This window comes from Euphorbia lathyris, chromosome 4, assembly GCF_963576675.1.
Source record: "Euphorbia lathyris chromosome 4, ddEupLath1.1, whole genome shotgun sequence".
NCBI lineage: Eukaryota > Viridiplantae > Streptophyta > Magnoliopsida > Malpighiales > Euphorbiaceae > Euphorbia > Euphorbia lathyris.
This window is the reverse complement of record NC_088913.1, coordinates 25,301,667-25,319,273: the sequence shown is the minus strand read 5'-3', so window position 1 is coordinate 25,319,273 and position 17,607 is coordinate 25,301,667. Positions and strand designations below refer to the sequence as shown.

Here is a 17,607-nt window from a genome sequence, read left to right as displayed (position 1 = left end):
AGGGGGGTAAAATTGCTCTTGATTGCAAACTTTAAGGATTAAATCGCATAATTTTAAACGTTATGGGTAAAACACAGTTAGGATTAAAATAAAGGAAATGTATAATTTTTAGAGATCTCACAAAATAAAAATTAGTTTTACAAAGTTGCTGAAACTTGTATTTATTTATTGAAAGGTGAATATGGTGTAACTATAAGGTGCATGCAACAACAACAACAAAGCCTTAATCCCGAAATGATTCGGGGTCGGCTAGCATGAACCATCATATAAAACCGTGAAATCAAGTCGTGTTAGCGACACAAGTTCGCTCCCTCCACCCCGTCCTATCCACTACCATATTTTCCTCAATTCCCAGTAAACTCATATCACTCTCGATCACCCTCCTCCAAGTTTGCTTAGGTCTTCCCCGACCCCTCACCACTACATCCCTTTGCCACTCTTCGGTCCTCCTAACTGGCGCATCAAGCGCTCTACGTTCCACATGGCCAAACCACCTTAGTCGGTTTTCTCTCATTTTATTCTCAATAGATGTAACCCCTACTTTTGTCCTAATTATTTCATTACTCACCCGATGCTTTCTCGTATGACCACACATCCATCTCAACATACGCATCTCCGCCACCGACATCTTATGGATGTGACAGTGTTTCACTGCCCAACACTCCGTACCATATAACAATACTGGTCTGATTGCCGTGCAGTAGAATTGTCCCTTCAATCTATTAGGCATGCCGGGGTCACAAAGGAAACATGTAGCACTCTTCCACTTCGACCAACCAGATTTAATCCTATGAGCAACATCTCCATCTACTTCTCCATCCGTTTGGATAATAGATCCTAAATACCGGAAGCAATCCGATGCCTAAACAACTCTCCCATCTAGGGTGATTGTCACTTGCCTCCCTACTCCTATGGCCGCTAAACTTACACTCTACATATCCTGTCTTACTTCGGCTCAACTTAAAGCCTCTAATTATCATCATAAAATTGAATAAAAACAAATTATACTTTTTTTATAAGAATCTGGGACGAGGAGGTGTGTTAGCCTGACATCCCGACTAGGTCGGCACCCTAGGCCTTCACAACCTCCAAACCCTTATATAATAAAAAATAAAGAATAGATACAAAGAGTTAGGAGATGTGAATATGAAAAATGTTACAATGATCATTGAAAATTGAAGACGAGCAAAAAGGGGGGCACCGAGGGCCACCACGTAATGCCCGTTGAGGTGGAGCCGAATTTTGCAAGTGACTCTGCCGCCTGGTTACCTTCACGAAAGATGTGTGAACTCGCTATATTCATGTCCCTGCAGTGAGATAAGCATAAAAACAAATTATACTTACAAGCATCATGTAAAAAAGATATGGTCCAAAATTATCGTTAATGTTTATGGTCAGAAGTAATATTATCTTGAACGTAAAAAACTATTCAATTTTACTCCTAATATTAGCAGTCAAAGGCAATTTTACTCCTAACGTTGATAAGTGAGGTCAAGTTGAGAAATTATTCATCAAACTGTTTTCTTAGTAATGAATCTTGTGATTTACATTTCACATATGTGTCATTTTATCACTAATTAGTAATAGATCATCAGCGGCAGCACCTATAATCGCCAACAAAGATTGCTCTTGGATAGTTTTATAAAACGCGAGTTTCCTCCCGCTCACACCTTATTTTCTGCATTAATCCATGGCGAAAGGATAAAAACAACAATCCAAAGTACACACTACTCCTCTTCATCTCCTTAAATTTTTGAAACGGCTTTGTTTTTATTTTATGCAACTCATTTCTGCAATGGTAAATTGTCTAATATTGAATGCAAAATTGATGCGTTTTAATAGGTTCATGTGGTTTGAAATTCTTTTAGGGGTATCTAAATTCAGTTCGTTTAATTCTTTCTATTGATATCTCTGTTGGCTGCCAATATTAGAGGTAAATTACTATAATTTTAGACGTTAGGAGTGAAATTGCTCCTGGCAGTAAACGTTAGTAGGATAGACAACAGGTACTGTACCCACGGGTATCCGACCTTAATGGGACTACCTGTACCCTGTATAAAAAGGTACGGGACGGGTATGAGATCAAGACCATTACATATTAGGGTAATGAGGATACCCCTAGGTACCCGACACCCGTTACCCGTTACCCGTCATAACTATTTTATAATTTATTTATTTTTTTAAATTCATGTTTAATCATATGCTTGTGATCTGTTACTAAGAAGTAGTAAATTTGACACACATATGAAGTGTAGGCGACAAAATTCATGATCGAGAAGATAATTTGATGAATAATTTCTCTAATTGACCTAATTTGCCATCTTTAGAGGTAAAGTTGTTCTTCACTGCCATTTTTAAGGGAAAAATTGCACTATTTTAGACGTTATGAGTAAGATTGTATCATTTTAGATGTTATGGGAAAAAAAAACAGCTGGGATTAAAATAATTTTTCTAATTGACCTAAGTTTTCACCATTAAGGATAAAATTGCTTTTGACTACCAGCTTTAATGGGAAAATTGTACTATTTTAAACGTTATGAGAAAAAAAAACATTTGAGATTAAATATACACGAAATAAAAATTAGTTTTACAAAGTTATTAAAACTTGTATTTCAATTTTGGGTCAAATACATGAATATCATAATTAAGTACAAAATTACAACTAAATCATATCACCAAACTTAATTCTTAATATGTCATTATTCTCTATGTATTATGATTTTACACCATAATTTAAAAAATCTAGACTCTAATTCATAAATTATAAACCCTAAAAAATATATTATAGACTTTTTATTTATAAATTGTAATCCTTAAAATATATTAAAAGTACTGATTTTACTAGTTTGATACAATATAAAATTATTACTTGACATAGTTGTAAATAGTTTTTTAAAAGATGAATTTCTGACTAGTTTTTTTTTTTTTGGTAGAAAAGGAAAAGAAAAACGAATAACAACAAACTACCCAGGAATTAGCCTAGGGAAGCTAACCCCAATCCTATCTTCTAAGAGAAGATGAGAGATGAAACTAGGGGAAACAGGAAGGGTAGTAATGCCTAACGTCCCTTCATGGCCCGCCGCCGCCAAGCGATCAGCAACACGATTCTGCTCTCTAAAAATGTGTCTGAACTCTACGAACTCAAAGGAGGAGCAAAGCCTTATAATAGCTTTGATGAGGTTGCGATTGTTAAGACCCATAGAATGATTCTCAGAAATCATTTTGATTGCTTCCAAATTATCAGACTCCACAGAGAGCCTCTTAATACCCAGCCTTTTAGCAAGATTGATTCCAGTAAGAATAGCCCAGAGCTCCGCAGAAAAGGAAGAACCCAACCCTAATTTCTGACTAGTTTTTTAAAAGATGAATTTCTGTGTAATTTTCCCTTCAATTTTCTTATTTGTTTCCAAGGCCCAAAGATGGGGATTTTATATTAGGAGCCGGGAGTTCCAACTCACACAAAACACCTTCCACTCATCTTGTGACATCTGTACTCCATTTTTAATTAAAAAAAAAAAATCAATCCAATTAATATCAGTTAAAACACTTTTGCAGAAAAAGAACTCAATCTCTTCACGATCTCCACTTTCCATATTCATGGCCGCCGCCGTTCTCCAGTTTTTCGTCTTCCATTTATCTACCTCTATTGTGTTCTCCAAATGAATCAATCAACCCTTATCAGTCTCTAATTACAGAACTCAGAAAAATTATGTATGCTTTCCTTCAAATTTCATCAACAGATATACCCTCCTTTTCCAACCCAACCATTTATAATTCATTCTAGGCCAAGTCTCCCACAACATACACAATAAATTAAATTAGCTTCCTCCATGATTAAATTAAAATTATTAGGTTCCTCCATATGTCCAATTTGCAACCATCAGCAGACATGAAATTTTTCGATTCTAACAAAAGACTATCAGATAGGAACCTAGAAAACCAGATTCTCTCTTGGAAATAAGAGACTTCAAATGAGTACTTGATTCCGACGGTGAAGATCGGTTGATTCCGGCAGTGAAGATAGGTGGAGGCGGTGGGTATCGCTGGTGGAGATTGATGGAGACCGAGATAAATGGTATTTATTGCGTTGAATTTTTTTTAATTAAAAATGGAGTCCAAGTGTCACAAGATGAGTGGCAGGTGTTTTGCGTGAGTTGGAACTCCTGGCTCCTAATATAAAATCCCCCAAAGATGAGCCCCTCAAAAGCCTTGCTTATTAAATAGGCTCCGACCCTCCTTGATTTTATTGTTATTTCTGATTTCTGATGGGGTTCATCTGCAACTACTCCTCTCCTCCGTTCTTTCCTCAGCCAGAAAGGACAGTCAACACCATAAGAAGATTTACGATGTCAACACCAAGAGGAAACCCTAGGGTTTATCTGCAACTGCTCAACTCTCCTCTCTTCCGTTCTTTCCTCAGGGCGGCTCCGATTAAAGGTCTATTTTACTCTTTTCTCTCTTTTCTAGGCATAAAGAAAAAAACGTACCATAATGATTTTTCTTTTTCCTAATTTGTCAAGTTTGATGGTTCTTGATATCTAGGTTTTTATTTTTCATAATCAGTCTGGATATTCTGATATTTAGATTATGTGTTTTATTATCGGTATTCTCGGAATTCTGGTTGTTATGTATTATATAATTGTCCCTTGAGATTATGGTAGATGTATCTTTTTTGTTAGTCTGTATTATTCACATTTATAATCATGATTTGAGCCTCTCTATTCGATTATAACTATTCCATGCTCGAGGTTGTTTCTTTTGGGTTAATAAAGATTTATCCTAAGCCATTTCTGCTGCATGTTTATTGTCTTGATTTTGAACACCTTTGGATACAAATAATTGGTAGAATGATGGACGGTGTTTTAGAATTTTAGAAAAATGCTAGGATTTTTGGATGTCTAGTATGAATGAACTAAGGTTTTCTAGTCAGCAATGCATGTTTCTTTGGACATGATTGTTCGTTCTGTAATGGGTATAGCATCTTCAAATCTGTTCCGAATTGAATATTTCTTTGAGAGTTCTTCTTATCTTCTATACTGCTATGAACCTAGGCTTTATCTGCAACTACTCAACGCCATGATTTAGGACATCATAAGCAGCGGCACAAGAGGAAACGTAGGGTTCATCTGCAACTACTCAACACCATGATTTACGACCTCAACTCTCCTCTGCGTTCTTTCCTCGGCCAGAAAGGCGGCTGCGGCGTCTCCCATTAAAGGTCTATTTTACTCTTTTCACTCTTTTCTAGGCATAAAGAAAAAAACGTACGCATGTGCTAAAATCTGGATAATGAATTTTCTTTTTCCAATTGCGTGGTTGCTAAGTTTAAGTACTAAATTTGGCAAGTTTGATGGTTCTTGAGATCTAGGTTTTTATTTTTCATAATCGGTCTGGATATTCTGATATTTAGATTCTGTATTTTTTTATTATTATCCATGATCTCCTCTTTTAAAGAATATGGCGTTTAGACCTGCCCTTTAATAAGGAAGCCTGTAGCTTTACGAAATTGTCCTATACAAGTTTTAGGTAGGAATATGACACATTTGAATATAATGATAAAAAAGGGAATATAATGATCAAACAGGATTCACTCTAATGTATTAATACTTATTGCATAAGCATATATTTTTTTTAGAATACATGGTCCATTGATTATGTCATTTGTGTTTGGAATTCAAAAATTGAAGAATTAGCTGCACCTCATCTAGTATATTTCCTATATTTGGATTAGCGACTAATGGTGCTGTGTAATTCTGACATTGAAGAATTACTTCTAAAATGGCAGCTTGTTCTAAATGAGAATTCTGGTTGATGTAGAAAACAAATTATGTCTTTCTTGGTTTTCTATCTTGTACATGTTTATAGTTTGATGTTTTCCTTCTGATAACTGGTTTGGAACATCTATTGAATCTTATTCCATGACAAAGAAACATGGTTATTATAGGTGAAAATGGAATTCATATGCAATTGCAAGTCATGTAATAAATATATGCCTGTTTCAAGTTGGGATTGGTAACAACTATAAAGGTAGGTCAGTTGTAATTATATCCACTGTCACGATTATTAGAGTAATTAAAAGGAGTAATTTAGATATTATTTGGGTGGTTACTTATCTTGTTATTTAGTGTTTGATTGCTTAAATAGTTGTTATTTTAGTAATGTTTTACAGCTGTAACAGCTGTACTATTCACAGCTGTAGGAAATTGTAACTGCCGCCACATCAGCAGTACTTTCCTATTTAGTCTCTCTCTTTTGTAAGGTTACGCATCAGAAAATTATTATCAATGAAGTTTACCTTCTTCCTTCCCTTTTTCCTCTCTTCTTCCTTAATTCTTTGTTTCTCTCTTCTATCTTATTCTTCCCTTCCCCTTACTTCTATTTCAGCCCTAATCTTCTACAGTCAGAATTCCTAATCCTGACATTGGTATCAGAGACATTTTTCCTCCGGCCATGGAAGACTTTGAACAACGAATGGAACGGTACCTCAGGGAGGATCGTGAGCGGCAGGAACGGTTTGATGAACAATGGAAACTACTTTGCAAGAAGCAACAAGAGAACGATGAACAAATCTACAAATCATTATCGAACTTGCTTCAATCGATTAAAAAATTTCAAAGAAATACAGATCCTTCTTCAGTTGCACCCCAAGTGTTTGATGAAAAGTCTGAGCAGAAATTGGATTCCTGTTTGCAAGGTAAAACAGAGAAAATGGTGGAGCAACCTTCTCTAAGGAAGCAAACCACTAATGTAGATGCAAATCAAGGTCATTCCGAAGCTCTTAAGCTTCAAATGGAGAAGGTAAGTCCCTCCATTACTGAGTCTTACTCATCTACTGTTAGATATTACACCCAAAACATTCCAAACACTCTAAAACCAAAACCAACATTTAGATCCCCATTAACTACTACATCTTGGACCCAAAACACCCCAAACAAACATGATGATGATCTGTTTAGTATTCAAGGTCAAAATCTTGTGAATAAAAATGCATACATAAAGAAGACAGAACCTAGGCATTTGCATATGCTTTGTTCTCCTAAAGACCCGATTATTGGGGATATTTTTTCCTATAACAAAGATATCAGCTCCAACAAGCTGAATTTGGGGGTCATTGCTTACTGTACAAAGAAAGGGAAACCTTTTGTTCTGAATGTAGTGAAGATTAAAATGGAGAAGAGCATTGGGCCTAGCCAGGGTGTTTGGAAATGGGGCTTAAAAATACTGGCTGTTGTAATGAGCTGAATTCAGGGTATGGTGCTAACGGTCATGTCCAGTGTCGTGATGTTGGCGCTTGTGTTGTTACTTTTACTGTTGGTGGACTTAGCATTCTTAATGCAATTGCTGGTGCTTATAGTGAGAATATGTTTGTTATATGTATTGTTGGGGGGCCTAATTCTAATGATTATGGGACTAATAGTACCCTTCATCGTGCCATTGGGTTGCCTGATTTCATCCAGGAGCATAGGTATTTTCAGACTGTTACCTACTTCCAGGCTATGGTGAATAACTTGGAAGATACACATGGGCTTGTAGATACTGCTATATCCACTGTTTTGAAAGAAAACCATCTTGTTTATCTTAGCATTAGCTGTAAATTGGTTATGATTCCTCATCCTACTTTTAGCTGTGATCTTGTCCCATCTTCACTCTCCCTCATATGGAGTGATAAATTAGGGTTGGGGGCTGCAATTGAAACAGCAACAAATTTCTCAAATGAGGCAGTAAAACCAGTTTTGGTGGCTGCTCAAAAATTGAGAGTTGCGAAAGTAAGCGATGCTTTTGTTGAGTTAGCTGTTGCATCTGGTTATCCCGTGGTTGTGATTCCATCAGCTAAAGGCCTCATGCCTGAAGACCATTCCCATTTCGAGGGAACTTATGGGGGTGCAGTAAGCACTGCTTTTTGTGTTAAGGTGGTGGGATCTGCTGATGATTCTTGGTTTGTTGGACCCATTTTCAATGATTATAACCTTGTTGGGTACTCTCTTCTCAAGAAAGATAAGGCCGTCATTATGCAGCCTGTTAGTATGGTGATTGCAAATGGACCTACATTGGGTTCTGTTCTAATGAAGGTTTCTACCCTTTCAAAGAGGATCAAGTCCAATGCCTTTGAGAACTACCGCACGATTTATGTTCCTGTCGGACATCCTTTGAAAAGTGAATCAAAAGAACCACTGAGGGTTAATGTTCTATTCGAGCATACACACAGTATATTTTCCAGTGGTATTGTTGTCATTGATGGGGACTTATTGTTCAACTGTCAGAAGCTAAAATGGGCAACAAAATGCGGCTATGAGTTCCAAATGCAAAATGGCTCAATTGATTGGTCGGTAGGGGCAACACTTGGGTATGCTCAAATTGTACTAGAGAAGTGTTTCATTGCTTGTATTGGTGATGATAACTTTCAGGATAATGTTGTTGGTTACAACCCTAAAATCAGGATCATGTTGGAAAGGGTTATCGAAAAGATCCCAAAATTCAAAGTCAATTCTGCCAGGTTTTTTTGTGATCAAGGAAATGGTGATAAAGGAGTACCAGAATTTCAACTCTCAGCAGGCCATGTATCATTGCTCTTTGATACTACAGAATCAAGCATGGCCCTGGATGGAAGAACTTGAAGTGCTTCCTCATTTTCAAGCTGAAGACCTTACTAAGCTTGCTCTACTAATGCTTTTAAGATGCTTCTTGGACTGTTACATAGCAAGTCACATAGAACCTAATGAGACAGAATTAATAGTTGATCGTATTGAAGATGTCCTTTTCAAGGGCAAAAGTCCTATATGCCAACTGTTAATCCCATCCCATCATTTGAGTGGATGGGTTGTCAAGCTTGTGAAGGGAATGAGTTATTTCTATCCTATAAAAAGCTCAAATCTAAGCAATCAAAATTCTGCCTTAGCCGATTATATTCAAATTTTTGTTCTAAGTGCAAAGCAGGCAGCCTTCCAGCAGCTGCGAACAGTTGCTCCACTTGGGCTTCTTCAGCATCAAAGGATGATGCAATTCCCAAACACTCGTAATGCCATTATTGACAATGTGAGGACTTCCTTGCTGTTTATACAATGGGCTGGTATGGAAGCATTTACACTACTTGTGAGAATCAATCTATGTGGCAGTTCAGTGTACTATCTTATACATTCTTGGGGACAAGAATGCTTTAAAGGGGAGAGTATTGTCACGATTATTAGAGTAATTAAAGGGAGTAATTTAGATATTATTTGGATGGTTACTTATCTTGTTATTTAGTGTTTGATTGCTTAAATAGTTGTTATTTTAGTAATGTTTTACAGCTGTAACAGCTGTACTATTCACAGCTGTAGGAAATTGTAACTGCCGCCACATCAGCAGTACTTTCCTATTTAGTCTCTCTCTTTTGTAAGGTTACGCATCAGAAAATTATTATCAATGAAGTTTACCTTCTTCCTTCCCTTTTTCCTCTCTTCTTCCTTAATTCTTTGTTTCTCTCTTCTATCTTATTCTTCCCTTCCCCTTACTTCTATTTCAGCCATAATCTTCTATAGTCAGAATTCCTAATCCTGACATCCACATAGATATGGTTTTTGTAGCCTTTTTTTTCTTACTATTATAACCTATAACAATGCAAATGTGAACGTGTTATTCAGCTTGGGAAGGGTGCTCTGTTTTCGATTGAATTTCATGTGAAATGGATACTCTAGGCAGGAATTGCTTACTGTGTGCAACATTTATGAATTATCGATTTATTTCTGTAGATTGAAATGGTGCGCCAATTTTTTCTAAATACTAAGTAGCAGTCCATCCATAATATTGCTATATTGAACTACGAGGGGTATAAATAAAACCTCTATGTTTAGATTTGAACATCAGAATTAATTCAAAAGATATGTTTCTCTGCTATTGTGAATAACAATGCTTAATTCATGAAGGTGTAAAATTTTGTGAAGTATGTAACTAGATATTTGTGGGTTGTTCTTTGGTTTATTTTCTAAGATACAAAATTTTCGTCTCCGGTGTTGGATGTGTCAGGTGCTTTATATATAAAATTGACCTTGAAACCGTATCCGCTTTACTGTATATAATGATTGGTTTGTATTCTTTTTCCGCAAAAATAGTTTTGGGATTACTGAAAATCTGAATGATAAATGCTAGGTTGATGATAAATACCAGGGGTATCAAATATGTATGTAGTAAGTATATACATAGAAACCTTTTCTATGCCATTGTACCCGATTGTTTAAGTGAGTTATTTTTACACAGCCAGTTCTTTTCGTTGTGAATGTTGCACAGTTATTGATGGAGCCTTCCACGAAAGCACAACTAACCTGCAACTGGAGCCTTCCACAACGATTTTCGACAAACCTGCAACTGGAGCCTTCCACGGTGGCTTTCGACAATCCTGCAATTGGAGCCTTCCACAGCAGCTTTCGACAAACCTTGTTGCAGCCTTCCACAGCGACGCCCTAGACAAACCTGCAACTAGAGCCTTCCACATCGGCACCCTAACAATCCTGTAACTGGAGCTCTCGATCTCTTCTTTGATTTCATAGCGCTTCCCGGAATTGAACCGACTTGGTCATGGAGGATTTGGTCTCGTTCACATGGTACTCAATCCCTACCCTATAACTTTTTTTGTGTTCCTCTCTTTGTCTTTGAGGCAACCATCCCTAACCTTTTCTTTCTCTTTGAGCCGAAATCCTTAACCTTTTCTGTGTTCCTCTCTTTCTCTTTAAGGAACTATCCCTAACCCTTTCTTTCACTTTAAGGCAACAGTCCCTAAATTCCTCATAGATCCGAAACCTTTCTTCACCAAAAAAACTCTAACCTTGTCAGTTCCTGCTCGAGTATCATCGGTGGAGACAAAGAAGATCAGTCGGTCAAAAGTGGCTACTTCAGAAGGAGATCAGATAAGTCGGACAACGATTGGCTACTTCAGAAGGAGATCAGATAAGTCGGACAATGGTTGGCTACTTCAGAAGGAGATCAGATCAGTCGGTCAATGGTGGCTACTTTAGAACGAGACCAGATCAGTCGGTTCAATTCCCGCTCTAGTATCATCCTTTCCTTTCAACGACTCTCTTAGATTAGGGGGTGGTTGGGTGGGTTGGGGCGGGGCGGGGAGGGGGGGGGGGGGTTTGCGTTACGTGTTCAAACTATGAAGACTATGAAAAAGGTAACTTTTGTCTATAACTTTTGTTTTTTACTTTACATTCATCCATGTCTATTTGGTGCCACGAACTAGCATTCCTCGCTTAGAAATCTCAGTCGTCTTCAGTTTTTGGTTAAATATGGTTGATTTTGTGATAATAGAATAAAGTTGAAAAATTGATTGTGGTGAGGACCAATATCCGTTTGATTAGTAATAGACTGATTTTATCGGTTTAGCCATTTTCTAGGGTAATATACTCTAATAGACTGTATCTCAAATTAATCAAAGAGACGCCTGTAACGTTATTTCTACATTAACCACTTCCTAGAAACAGACCAAATAAAAGCTCCCATAAAATTTTTTGGTAAATGGATCCGGTTACTTGGTTCGAGACTTTGAGATTGATCACACACCTTTTAGGTGACCCCTCTCCAATCAAGAATTTTTTTTTTCCATATACATGAGAAATTGTAACTTTCTCTGTAAATTATCTAGCAGCTGACTGCACCATTATTGGTGCTTTAACTGCTCGGGTCATCCGGAGCAAACTCAGATTGATTTCCATGTTTTGTTCGATCTTTATTCGTTTGGTTTTTCTGTTGTGCCAAAAGATTTGTTAAGTCCTACACCTTGTTTCCATTTTCTCATTTCTTTCACATATTTTCATTATAGGAAGTTCTGAGGCATAGAGATGCTGCACAGGCAGCAGCAGTAGAGGCTATGCAAGAGGCTTCTGCTTCGGAGAGCTTACTTCCATGTCTAAGGTAAGATACCGAGCAAGATTCTAACTGGCAGAGCAGTGTGATGCAATTGCTTTCCCTGAAATACTTCGAACTACTATGTTATGATTATTATCCATTTAGAGAGCTATCACACTGGCAGTTTCTAGTTCTTTGTGTGTTTGCTGTATAGCAGCTGTAATTTTGTTTCTTTAGATGACTTGTTTTATGTTAGCAATGCATGTAAATTATCTTCTATAGAAGTTCTTAATAGAAGTCTCTAAATATAGTGGTTTCTTTGCTATAGCTATACAATGTAATCTTATTTGATACCTTATTATCCGATCTAAAAAGTATAACATGTCCATGTCGTATCCTTATTATCTGATGCCTTCATGTCAGTGTCGTATCCGTTTCAGTTTTCAGTTTGAAGGCTATTTTTTTAGAAACAACATTTCCTTGTGTCTGTGCAACATAGCTGATTAATCAATTGGCATGTTTTCTTATTTGGTGATGGTGATGGTGATGAGTCGCAGTGAAGGATTCTTGTTCCATTCTTACCCTTGTGTACTTAGATTTTTTTTGTCTCTCTCTCATTGTTGTGAGTTTGAATGATGAAACAATAATCAGCAATCAGATGCAAAAGAAGTTGAAAATTCTTACCGTTTACTCATGGATGAATGCCGGTGTTTGATTTGTGTTAACAAATGCAATGAAATCAAGCACAACGGTTTGTCCACCCCAAAGTTTCCCTTTTTAACTAATACATTTCCCAGAACTGCCCTCTTTCTATTTTTGGTGAAGGGTTTTATAATGAATGCCTTATTTGAATCAGTAAGTCTTATGCTTGTAGACATCTTAAATATTAGAACATGCAAACAATTGTAACCACTGTTATTAGACTCGTACGAGTCGCGAGTCGACTCGTACGAGTCGATACGAGTCAAGTGGATTTCGAGTCGACTCTATGGTCTGACTCGAAATCCACCTGAATCGGCCATGACTCGGCCGAATCGTCGCTGACTCGGCCGTATTGGCCGAGTCATCCGAGTCGGTCGAGTCATGGCATTGGCTGAAAAAAAAAAAATTTAAATCGGAAATGTCAAAAGTCCAATTTGTATCTGATTCATGAATCTTTGTGGAGGAAATAATAAATGCATTAATGATTGTTTTGTACATTTAATGGAATGGAAACAAAAACGTACAGGTCTAGCTATCTATGCATTCATTTAATGGAAACAAATTGTTACAATTCACAAATGAAAAAAACGTACAGCAGGTTTAGTTTTTTTTTAACTGTTAAAAGTAAATCAAAGGACTCTTCAAATAATTAATTAAGACTCTTTAATTAAAAATGACTCTTCAAATAATTAGGACTCTTCAAATTTTATGACTCTTCTATTTATTTGTTATTAATTTAATTTCTTCTCTCTATTCTTTCAATTTTCTACTTTTTGTCTCTCTTTTGTTTTATTAGGATTGAATTTTTAATTTTAATTTAAATATTTAACTTGATCAAGGTTTCTATTTGGATATTAATATTTGAATATTTCATTTTTAGACTCATATTTAAAGTTAAAAATGGTTAATATTTTATTTATTTATAATATTTTGAAATTGATCCGTATCTTACGATTCGATACGATTCACGAGTCTCGATTCACAAAATGAGATTTCGAGTCACGAGTCGTATCTCGATTTAACAACTATGATTGTAACTTCAGCATGCATTTAATTCTTCTCATGCTAGATGTTGAAGTGAATTGATTGCTACAACGAGTTTCTCAAGAAAAGGATTTTCTGTTCTTCACCGTAAACTCCTTCAATAGTACACAAATTTTGATAGGAATGTGTTTGCAGTTGCAGATAGATGCCATCTTAACCCAGAGCTGCTAAAATGATTTCTCTTAGGTTTGAAAAACATTGAAGCTTGTAAATGCTCAGTAACAATACGCATCATAACTCCTTAATTTGTGTGTAAATGCATACACATGTATATTCTTATATGCATTACACATGTATTTGTATCCTGTCAACTTAAGGTTAAGGATGTTAGTTACCATGGTCTCTTTTTAACAACTTTCTATAGCCTTCATGAATTAGTTATGAATGCCAATTTTCTTGCAACTTTCATGCTTTACACATATTTTTGAAGATATTAAGCAAATAAAACACGATAACAAGAATTCAGTAACCTTGTACTTGATCGTGTCTTTTTAACAGTATATCTCATTGTAAAGTACATTCTACTCTTCTATAAAATTCATTGTATGAAGCACAAATCCCCAGAAAATGGCCTTATTTTTCCTATTTATTTTTCGGCCATGATTGATGTCAATGTCTTTTTCTACTTTCCAAATTAAAAAAAACCCTAGTAACTTCAAAGTTGCTTGAATAAGTAGATTTGTAGCTATGTTGACATGAAAATGGCTATGCTCAGAGCAAGAAGGCTTCCTTTTGTTCCTTTTGAAAATTGATTTGTTGAGTTATATATTGTAATGGCATAAAATTGAGCTGGCATATTACATGATGCAAGCAAGAGAATTTTATCTAGAATACCTGATCTAGTTTTTGGGAGAAATGTGCATCTGTTGAAGATATCACATGTTAGAGGCTGCAACCAAGTTCTTGAAAGATTGGATTATATCCCGGATTCATCTCTTTAATAGACATAGTTGTCAGATTATTTAGCTTATACAAGTACTCTAAAGGTTAAAGTTTTGGTTGCAGAGTTGCTGTCTGACTGTTTGAAGTGCTGCACTGAGGACTCCGATGACTCCATGAGCAAGGTATCTATCAACCTTTAGTAGTGCTAATGCTAATTAAAGTATGGGATTTTTCGTATGAAGCTTTAAAATATGGATTTATTCTTCTTGGCTGTGTAAAGAGGAACCTAAATTTGTGCAACTGCAGATTACTTATTCTGGTGCTACTCTGGAGGTTTGCATGCGGAAATTAGTATTTTATCTTGAAATTGTTGGGTTTATAGAAGAGGAGAAGGAAAAGTTCCCTAGTGTTAAAATTCAATATGTTTTCAATTCTCCTCCAAAGATAATCTTGCCACTCAGTCCAACTTTAATTGGTATTGATTTGGCGTTTTCACCGAATGGTAGCACTAGTACTAGAAACAGAGCTTCCATGCTTCTTGGTCTTTCAAAGTGACTTGTGAAATGATGTATGATTCTCTTTTCTGAGGCTGTGATTTTACTTTGTGCAGGATTGACAACTGGAAACGCGAACATGTATTGCAGTTCCTGCGAGAGAAGGTTAAGATTGCTTCCTATTAACAGCAAAACAGAATCTATTGTTGTTAATCCCTCCTTTGAGGTGTGTAACTTAATTGAACATGGAGATAACCAATCTTAAGGAAGAAAACTCTGAAAATCAGCATATGAAGAAAGCTCAGAAAATCAGCATCAGACATTTTTTTTTCTGTTTCATAGATAAATGAACAATATATCTTGTTGGATTTTATCTATTGAGAATAAAATGAGAGAAAACCGACTAAGGTGGTTTGGCCATGTGAGACGTAGAGCGCTTGATGCGCCGGTTAGGAGAACCGAAGAGTGGCAAAGGGATGTAGTGGTGAGGGGTAGGGGAAGACCTAAGCAAACTTGGAGGAGGGTGATCGAAAGTGATATGAGTTTATTGGGAATTGAGGAAAATATGGTAGTGGATAGGACGGAGTGGAGGGAGCGAATCTGTGTCGCTGACACGACTTGATTTTCACGGTTTTATATGATGGTTCATGTTAGCCGACCCCGAATCATTTCGGGACTAAGGCTTTGTTGTTGTTGTTGTTGTATATCTTGTTGGATTTTAGTTATTGTTGATTTTGTGACAACTTTAAGCTGGTTTCCAGGTGCATATCATATGTTGCACATTTTTTTGTTCTCCCAACTATCAAAATTTGTGCTTGTAAGTATTGTTGGGCTCGAAATGGTATATGATTGATTCCTATTGCAATGCTGCACAGGTTCATAAAAAAAAAAGGCGGCCCGGTCGCACTACGCGTCCGGGGAGAGGTCCCACCACAAGGGTGTACTGGGGGCAAGCCTTCCCCTGCCAATTTATTTGGTAAGAGGCCGCTCCTAAGACTCGAACCCGTGACCTCTTGGTCACACGACCGTTGCGTCAAGGTTCATAAATCTAATAATTAATCGCTCATTAATAACATTTAATAAAGGCATTAGATCCATTTGGGTACCCAAACTAATGCTTTAAAGTGAATTAAGAATCTAAATTATCAAAATCATCAATTAGGTCTATGAATTAAACAAAAATCATCAATTGAGCCTCCTCTAAAATCAATAACTTTGACTATTTGGTATAGACTGTAATAATCTCTATGTTGGTTCAAAATGAGTTTGGAAAACAGAGACTGAAACTGTTAAACCGGATTATTTTCGCTGAGGTCTCAGTTGATGATTTTTGTTTAGGATGAGGACTCAATTGATGATTCTTTGCTAGTTCGGAGACCTAATTGATGATTTTGATAGTTTAAGGTTTTAATTGAGTTTGAAGCCTTAGTTTAAGAAGCCAAATGGGTATTATGCCTTTAATAAATAATCAATTATTATGAAAAATCTAATTTCTTATTAACCCAGCCAATTCATCAACGATTTTTTTAATTGAATGATTAGAAACACCAAATTCCTTTTAAACAAAATTAATTCTAATTTTTGGAAAAACCATTTTTATTTTTACAATTTTATAATTTTTTTTGTTCATTTTATGAAAATTTTGCTCATTTCAAGGTTTATTTTATCTTTGTATATAACAAAGACTACACCGACTATATCAATTTAATACTATTTTTAATAATCGTGTTAGGCGTGCAGGATTATTCGACATCAAGGACAGTGTTCTCTGGTTATTATTTGACGAGAAAAAGAATTAATGTTCTCGAAGTATTTGGTAACAAATTGTAGATTCAAATTTTTCTTTTGTTGTGTTACACAATTTATGTTGTCATCTAGTTCCACTTCACTTTAGTTCCGATGTATAATCAAACTTGTACAAAATATAGTATAATTTATTTATTTTTAAAAAAATTCACGTATAATCATATGTCTGTGATCAGTTACTAACGAGTAATAAATCTGACGCACATGTGAAGTGTAAATTACAAGATTCATGGTCGAGAAAGTCAATTTGATGAATAATTTCTCCAATTGACCTAACTTGTCACCGTTAGGGGTAAAATTGCTCTTGATTGCGAACTTTAAGGGTAAAATCGCATAATTTTAAACGTTATGGGTAAAACATAGTTGGGATTAAAATACAGGAAATGTATAATTTTTAGAGATCTCACAAAATAAAAATTAGTTTTACAAAGTTGTTGAAACTTGTATTTATTTATTAAAAGGTGAATATGGTCTAACTATAAGGTGAATATCATCTCGAATTTACCATGGTTCTAATTATCATCATAAAGTTGAATAAAAACAAATTATACTTACAAGTAAAAAAGATATGATCCAAAATTATCGTTAATGTTTATGGTCAGAAATAATTTTATCTTTAACGTAAAAATCTGTGCAATTTTACTCCTAATGTTATTAATCAAGGGCAATTTTACCCCTAACGTTGAGAAATTAGGTCAACTTGAGAAATTATTCATCAAACTGTTTTCTTAGTAATGAATCTTGTGATCTACATTTCACATGTGTCATTTTATCACTAATTAGTAACAGCTCATCAGCTGCAGCTCACCTATAATATAATCGCCAACAAAGATTGCTCTCGGATAGTTTTGTAAAATGC

At 35.9% G+C, this 17,607-nt stretch overlaps 1 protein-coding gene across 5 annotated transcripts; it reads left to right on the top strand.

The window, feature by feature from the left end:
* The first annotated feature begins 3,511 nt into the window (after positions 1–3,511).
* On the top strand, positions 3,512–15,685 carry LOC136225641 (uncharacterized). 5 transcript variants are annotated; one of them, XM_066013735.1, is made up of 7 exons: positions 3,512–4,075; positions 4,311–4,437; positions 5,052–5,218; positions 6,385–6,798; positions 11,795–11,886; positions 14,572–14,630; positions 15,059–15,685. In XM_066013735.1, the coding sequence occupies exons 4-6, from the start codon at positions 6,451–6,453 to the stop codon at positions 14,582–14,584; spliced, it is 453 nt and encodes a 150-aa protein (XP_065869807.1). In that variant the 5' UTR covers positions 3,512–4,075; positions 4,311–4,437; positions 5,052–5,218; positions 6,385–6,450; the 3' UTR covers positions 14,585–14,630; positions 15,059–15,685. The 5 variants fall into 5 exon arrangements, 3 of the variants coding, with proteins under 3 accessions (XP_065869807.1, XP_065869808.1, XP_065869806.1); XM_066013736.1 differs by lacking the exon at positions 15,059–15,685 and adding an exon at positions 14,755–15,050 and having other exon boundaries at positions 3,519–4,437; XM_066013734.1 differs by having other exon boundaries at positions 3,522–4,437.
* The last annotated feature ends 1,922 nt before the right edge of the window (positions 15,686–17,607 follow it).

What these genes read in the sequence shown, in the direction of transcription:
- LOC136225641 (XM_066013735.1), top strand. Translation starts at nt 6,451, where the DNA reads ATGGAAGACTTTGAACAACGAATGGAACGGTACCTCAGGGAGGATCGT. An exon ending in TTAAGCTTCAAATGGAGAAG is followed by an intron (nt 6,799 to 11,794) that starts GTAAGTCCCTCC and finishes TTTTCATTATAG; the next exon opens with GAAGTTCTGAGGCATAGAGA.